Source organism: Heteronotia binoei, chromosome 12, assembly GCF_032191835.1.
Source record: "Heteronotia binoei isolate CCM8104 ecotype False Entrance Well chromosome 12, APGP_CSIRO_Hbin_v1, whole genome shotgun sequence".
Lineage (NCBI taxonomy): Eukaryota > Metazoa > Chordata > Lepidosauria > Squamata > Gekkonidae > Heteronotia > Heteronotia binoei.
The window spans coordinates 55,661,842-55,669,459 of NC_083234.1; the positions used below are offsets into that span (position 1 = coordinate 55,661,842).

The following is a 7,618-nucleotide window of genomic DNA, read 5'->3' on the forward strand; positions in this document are numbered from 1 at the left end:
TAAATACAATTTGGAAGGGAGGGAATTACCCCTCCCCGAAAGGAGGAAATCTTGAGATTTCCTGTCCAGAAACCAGTCAAAATTCAAGAATTATTGACAGACACCGTGAAAGAGTGCTGGAAAGTGTCCCACCCAGCCCCCTGAGGGGGTCGAACAATTGTCATCTTGTTCAAAAGAGGGCGTGTCAAGTAGTCAACACTAAGATTAGGGAGGCAGGGCATGGGGGGCAGGGGTGTCAAAATAAGATAGTGTGTGTGTGTGTGTGTGCAGGAACATGTCTTAAAGCACCTGACCAGTTCCTCGACCGAAACAAAGCAAATACTGTGGAACAACCGAGGTAGATGGAAAAAAAAACCCAAAACAAAAAAGGAGGGGGAATTTTGTTTCTTTTTACAGTAGACCAAAACCTCATGAGACATGAAAACTTTTCCCCTCCCCCCAAAGCAAGTAAACACTCCCCAATAAATCTCTGCAAGTCCCCACATCTCGTCTCGCAAAAAAAAAAAATAATTAAAAGATTCCAAGCAGCTTTGAAATTTCCTTAAGAATCAACCCCTCTACAACATTAAGGCAGCAACGACGGGGGTGGGGGGGAGAGAAGGGGCGTACAACTTGCAGCCCAAGTGTCCTGGAAGGGGGGGGATGTGGAATTGTGCCAGGGGGCGGCCTCTCCCCTCCTTTGCCCCCACTCTCCAGCTCCTGTTGGCTGATGCCTACAAAACCTGCACGTTTGAGGTCTTTTTGTGTGTGTGCGCTGGAACACGACAGATCGGATTGGATCTCGCAAGAGCCCCCCCCCCCAAGTCTCCCCCCACCGCCTCGAGTGAACAGCCCCCCCCCCTCTCCGCACCCTCCGTCTTCGCCTTGGATCTCTGCCTTCTCTTGCTCGGAGACGCCAAAAGAACAGACCCCCGCTCCCCGGGCCAGACAGGGAGGCCTGCGGGGGGCGGGAGACGAAGCCAAGAGTCAGGGCGCACGTTCTGTTCACAGCTCGGCAGGCAAGGTCAAGAGGCCCCGGTCCGAAGAGGCGGCGGAGAGAGCGCCAAATGCGAACGCCCGCAGCAGCCCTTCCATGTTCTTCGGCGGCCCCAGCGGCACGTCGCCTTCACCGGAACAGCCCGATGGGCCGGCCGGCCTCGTCTGGTCGAGTCCCGCAGCCCCCTCCGCCCCATCCCTGCCCCGGCAGGCGGGCATCACCGGCTGCCCGAGGAATATTTGGCCTTGGTGATCAGGTAGAGGACGATGTCCTGGTGGCCCCCAAAGGCGGCGATGTGGAGGGCGCTCCAGCCGTCGCGGTTGGCCAGCCGGATGTCGGCGCCGAACTTGACCAGCAGCTTGACCAGTTCCAGGTTGCCGTCGATGACCGACTGGTGAAGCGCCGTCTGGCCCTCGGGCCCGAAGGAGTTGACGTTGAACTCGCAGTTGGTCATGTTCTGCAGCAGGGACTGGAGCTCTTTGGTGTTGCCCTTGCGCACCGCCTCCTGGAAGACGCGCTGGCTCGGCGGGGCGGGCGCCGCGCAGGTGGACAGCTCCGTCTGGCTCATGGCCGGCCCCGGGCGGGCACCCGCATGGAAGAGCTGGCGGCCAGGGCGGCCGAGAGGCGGCAGGGGGCTGTTGGCTCACGAGCCGAGCGCCGCGGGAGGGACGCGCCGGGCGAGAAAGACCCCCGACGGCGCGGCGCTCCGCGGCCGCCTTGCCGCATCCGAGACAGGACCCCCGCGAGGGGCGCGCGTCTGGACTAAGGGGCGGGAGCCGGGCGAGACCTAGCCGCGGCGCAGCCCGTCCCTCGGGGCTCGGCGCCCCTCTTCCGGGCTGCTCTCAAGGTTCCGGCGCGTCTCCTCACCCCTGCCGAGCCGCGGCTTCGACCGACTGAGCAGGGAATGCCCACGGGGGCGCCTTTTAGGCGGCCCGCTCGATTTGCATAACAATGGCCAGGCTGTGACGCTTCCCCGCCGCTCTAAAGGAGGCGCGGGGAGGGGGGAGGCGCTGATTGGCTGCTGCTCCACGGGGGAAAGTAGCTGAGAGCGCGATGGAACGTTGAGATGGCCGCGGGGGGGGGGGGGTGGCCTCTCGTCCCCTCTTTCCCATTGCTCGGAGTTTGTGTGTTGGAATGCAGATTTCTCTCCCGCGGGTTCCTTCATTTAAATAAATATTATTTCCCCACCCCCCAAAACCCACGATTGCGCCGAGGCTATTTCCTTCGTCTTGCAATCCTAGGCAGTAAATTCCCTTTGCACTCCATGGGGTTTACTTCTGAGTAAATAAATGCTTTTACTCGTAGAAGAAAAAGGGAATGCGGTTGGAGGAGAAAGGAGGGGGTGACCAAAAGGCGCAGGGGGCGGTCCCGATCCATGGGTACGTTTGAGCTGCATTTCGGATTGTGTTGATTTGTCCTGCGGGCAAGCACATTGCTTTCCTAGTGCTCCAAAAGCTTTAGCGGTTCCTTTTGAATCGGTTTACTCAGAAGTAAAACGGACAGATTTCAAGGGGCTATTTCCAAGACAGCCTACGACCTACAATGCATATATTAAGACTATCCCACTTACAGTTTCTAGGAGCATAAAGCGGGGCTTTATAGAAAATTGCATATTTATGCTTTTAATCCCTTGGGGCAATTAGCAGGATTGTTTTTATTTTAATTCTTTTAGTTTTGTTGTTGCTTATTTGAAGCAAAATTAAACTGTTTTCTCTTATACATTTGCTAGTCAGGAAGAAAATCGAAGCCCAGTGAATATGAACGCAATTAAGGCCTGATCCAGGCACAGTAGATCGTTTCAGTTCAGTCATTCTCCCATTCAAATCAACTGGCTGTGAAACCGTTTCCTCGTTGGCTTATGCCTATATACTACTTTAGATCGGCACCCTTCTCCCGACAAGCTTTTGTCGCTTGTGAGTGCTGAAAAATGCTCTCCTGAGCAGATCTGTTTAGTGAAACGTGAATACATTTTTAAAAGATATTTTCCTCCACCCCAACCGACCGAGAAAGACACAATATTTTGTGCGGGAGCTTTTGTGCTGGCTACAGATAGGGGGCGCTGATGGACAGAACTGTGATTTTGTTAGGACCCCAGCACAGAAAGAAGGGACTCCAGTAGGGGCTTTTGCCCTGACAGGATTTTCCCCAAGTCTATCACCCGCCTCCCAAGACACACACATACAACAAACAATTAGATCTTCTTGTGGACCTTTGTACCTCCTACAGGCTTATATTTGCAAGAAATTCAAACTAGGACCCTCCAATCATATCAATTCCTCCTAAGCTGTGTTGAACAATAAAGGTAGTGAACAACCAAATAAGGAAGGCTTCCTGAGCCTTTGAAAGAGCTCCAGGCAACAGTTCAACAGATGAGGTTACTATCCTTTGTCTCATTTCTTGCCTGCAATAATTTCCCTAGCCTGAATTTCAGCCAATGGTGGCAACCAAGAAATTGACACACTTTAGGAGTGCCAGACAGAGCAGCAAAGTGCTCCTGAGCATGAGCAGACTGCTTGTGGCTGGAGAGCTCCTGGGATTACAACTGATCTCCAGGAAACAGACTAGGTCACCTGGAGAAAATGGCCACTTTAGAAGGTGGAGTCTATGGCATTATATCCCACTGAAGTCTCTCCCCTCTCTAAAGCCTGCCCTCCTTAGACTCCAGCCGCAAAATCTCTAGGTATTTCCCTGCTCAGAGTTGGCAATCTGGAGGTGAGGCTTCCCGGGCAGAAGTGCCAAGCTCCCCATCAGATAAACCAGGTTGGGGGTTTGAATTAGGGCCTCCATCTAAGCTTCCTGTGGTTTTCAAGACCAACTTGCTGGGTTTCAGACTCCACCACCTGGGGGGTCAGAGTCCAGGGTGGGTGTGCCCTCCAATCTTTTTCTTGTTTTTCACCTCTCTGCACAAGGGGAGAAAGGGCTACAAAACATTTGGCCCCCTCTCCTCAGCGCACCCTCTGACTGCTTAGCTGAAAGCCAGTTTGGTGTACTGGTTAAGTATGTGGACTCTTATCTGGGAGAACCGGGTTTGATTCCCCACTCCTCCACTTGCAGCTACTGGAATGGCCTTGGGTCTGTCATAGCTCTTGCAGCGCTGTCCTTGAAAGGGCAGCTTCTGTGAGACCTTTCTCAGCCTCACCTAACTCACAGACCTTTCTCAGTCTCACCTAACCAGCTCCCTAGCCACGACCCTGCTCAGGTGATCCCCCATGCTTCCTGAGACTCAGGCAATGTGGGGAAAGGAGGGAAATTAGCTGCAGGAAGGTCCCCTCCCCAGCCATTTACAACTGATCCCTATCTCAGACTCAGGCAGTGTGGGGAAGGAGATCAATCAACTGTAGGGCAGCTGCCCCTCCAGCTGATTGCCTCCGCGCACACACACACACACACACCCCACTGCTTGAGTGATCCTCCAGTTTTGTCCAGGACCCCAGAATCAGTAAGACCTCCTCTGGAAGGTTCTGTCTCACTTCAGTCCCTGATCCATAAGATACAAGTAATAATACTGGTTTATCTTACAGGGCTGTCATAAGGAATACAACAAATAATGTACATGAAGTCGTCTGAATACCAAGAATGCTCAGTTATATTATCCAAGCTTGAACCAAGCTCGCCCTCCTCCCCCCTCCAAACCCCCACCACCACCACCCCACTGTGAAATGCTTCACCACTTGAGTTCTGGGCCAGGAATGCTAATTGCCTGCAACTTGTTTGCAAACTCAAAGATAAGGACTTTGCATGAGCCTCCCCAGTCTGAAAAGAAAAGCAGTATTGCTTTTGTGCATGGAAGGTGGGAGAGAAGCAAGCTTGCTCCCTCCTTGGCAGGTGACTGAAAATAGGCAAATGCAATGACCAAGGCAGCCCCTTGGATGTAGTGTCCTTTCCCATCGATGTGACTCAACAGTGCCTTTGAGAAAAAAAAAAGATGCTGTTGCAATGTCTTCTAAGGAATCGCTTAACAAAGGGGAAAAAATACAAACCTGCAAAAAATGTGCTGACCCAAAACAATTATGGGAGAAAGAAAAAAAAAAAAGCTGAAAGTCAATAATAACAGCTGGGAAGAAGGAGTAGATTGGCAGGGTGAGAGAAAATTTGAAATGGGCAGCTGTTTTAACCACATTGCACACCCTAGTAGTAGAAATGGCTGATGAGGAATTGTGTCACTCTAAATCTAGTCTGTTCTTGCACTCGCAGAAGCTGGCTGAAACTATTTACTTAGAGCTGGTGTCACAGTTGTGAATCCCAGTGTCCGGAGGGCTTGCCTCACAACCCGCCTCCAGCCTCTTGCCATCTGCCACCATTGACGGGGGAGTCGCCAGGAGATACCCCGCGGGCCTCCAGCTCGAGGGCCGACGAGTCCAGCACTGAAGAGGCCTCCATTGGCTGGCTGGAGAGCCCTCGGACGCCCTCTGGCGCTGCGGGTGTTGTCAGCGGCCAAATGCGATGGGCTTAATAAAAGTGTGGAAATTAAGCTGGGAGGGGGCGGGGGTTACGAGGGACGAGATTTAAAGGGAGCTATTCAAACACGCCGGGGAGAAAGCTCGGTGTTGTCAGTTCCAACAGTACAGAGAGAGAGGGGAATGAATGACAAGAGCAAGAACGGTTGGAGGTGCCTAGGTGACGTTAACCTTCAGCCTCCCCCGCTCAGTCTGAGGCATGTCTGCTTCCTGGTTTAATCCATCCTGGAGCGGTATCCTGGCCCCTCCCAGGTTCCGACAGAGGGAGAACCTGACAAATTGGTGGCCTGTACGGGGAAGAGTTGCCCCTGTCCTTCCATCTCTGCACCCGCCAGCTGGCAGCCTCGAAGGCCAGTCTTACCCCAGCCTTGTTTCCTGGGGCCTCGCCCAGCAACGCTACCAGCAAGCATGTCTGACCCAGCTGCCCCAGCCTTCGACGTGGCTCAGTTCACCCAGTGGATGATGGAGAGGCAAGACCAGATGATGTGGGAGTGGATGGCACAGCAGAGGGAATGCCAGAAGACCCTAGTCCGAGACATGTGCAAAGCCTGGCAGGCCACGCACCCTAACCCTACCAGGATCTCTGTGCGCCCCCCACCGCCGCTACTGACCAAGCTCACTGCAGAAGATGGCATAGAAATCTTCCTCGATACCTTTGAGCACACAGCGGAGATGGCCCAATGGCCCAGGGCCCAGTGGGCCTATATCCTGGGACCATATTTGACTGGGGGAGTCCAGGTTACCTTTCGGGGGTTACCGCGTGGACAAATGACGATTATGAAGCAGTGTGAAACGCCTTGTTGGACCGTTTCGAGGTCACCGAAGAGTCGTATCGGAGCAAGTTTTGAGCTCGACGGTGGGGCTCTGAAGACCGGCCCTGCCTTATGGCGGCAGAACTGACTGAGTTAGCAACGTGCTGGCTAGCGCCAGGAACTACCACCAAGGAAGTGGTAATCGAGAAAGTTGTGGGAGAACAGATTCTACACATCATGCTGAGGAACGTCCATCTCTGGGTTGTGAGCAACAAACCTGCGGACCTAAAAGCTCTAGTTACTCTCCTGAAGAACTACTCAGCGGCCAACCCGAGTGACAAAGCTCTCGAAACCCCAAAAGGCTATGATGGAATACCTGGAGGACGAAAGATGCCAGGAAACTCATCAGTCCAAGAAGGGCGAGCCCGCCCCTTTCAACGGGGCCAGCCTCAGGAACCAATGACCCGTGGAGACACGCCCGTCCTTCCACCACACCCCAGCAGCAACGGACGTCTGGAGACACTGCCCATGCCCATAGGCCCTTGCTACATGTGTGGTCAGTGGGGGCACTTGCAACGTGATTGCACCACCATGGAGTACGACTTCTCCCGAGCCGTACCGGCTATCTATCAGCGTTCCGCCTTCCTTCCTCTCATGGTGTTCACCAAGCTGGGTCCCTACCTGGTCAAAGTGATGCTGGACTCGGGAAGCACCATCTTGATGGTTAGGTGGAACTTGCTGCCTCCAAAGCTCCACGTGCAACGGTGGACAGAAATCGCATGCTTCATGGATGAGCCCCACGCGTGGCCAGTGGTGGAGGTTGTGCTGGAAATGGCCGGACGGGCCAAACAGGTTGAAATCGCAGCTGTTCCTTGCCTACCCTACATGGTCCTTCTTGAACAAGACTTCCCTTACTTCAAAGAATTTCTCCACCAGGCCACCGCGCCCGACGAAAATTGTTTGCTGGGGGACGACATCCCGCACGCCGGTCCCTCCACCGATGGAAGTGATACCGACGACCTGGGGCCGTTGAACGAGGATTCCAAGCTGGAGGGAGGTGACGAAGATGAGCTGGTCCACGTTAACCCACAGTTCTGTCGTGACCAAGAGACTGACCCCACCCTGCAGGCCTTGCAAAAGGCGGTGGCGGTAAGTGAGGGCGTGGTGCAGGACACCCAGCAGGCCCAACGGTGGCCCACATTGAGAAGAGGGGAGGGGTTTGGTACATGGTCCCCGAGGCCCCCAAGGAAGGGCCCAAAAAGATACAGCTCCTTATCCCCCAAGCGTACCGGGCCACGATCCTGAAGGCGGCTCATGATCTTCCGTGGGCCGGGTATCAGGGGTACGGAAAACCCTCTCCAAGATACTGGCTCGATTTTTTTGGCCCTCCGTGTACGCAGACCTCCAGTTCTGCCGCTCATGCTCGCTATGCC

At 54.2% G+C, this 7,618-nt stretch overlaps 1 protein-coding gene across 1 annotated transcript; it reads right to left on the reverse strand.

The window, feature by feature from the left end:
* Positions 1-1,069: 1,069 nt before the first annotated feature.
* Positions 1,070-1,806, reverse strand: NRARP (NOTCH regulated ankyrin repeat protein). The gene has a single exon (XM_060250808.1). The coding sequence runs from the start codon at positions 1,542-1,544 to the stop codon at positions 1,194-1,196; it is 351 nt and encodes a 116-aa protein (XP_060106791.1). The 5' UTR covers positions 1,545-1,806; the 3' UTR covers positions 1,070-1,193.
* Between the last annotated feature and the right edge of the window lie 5,812 nt (positions 1,807-7,618).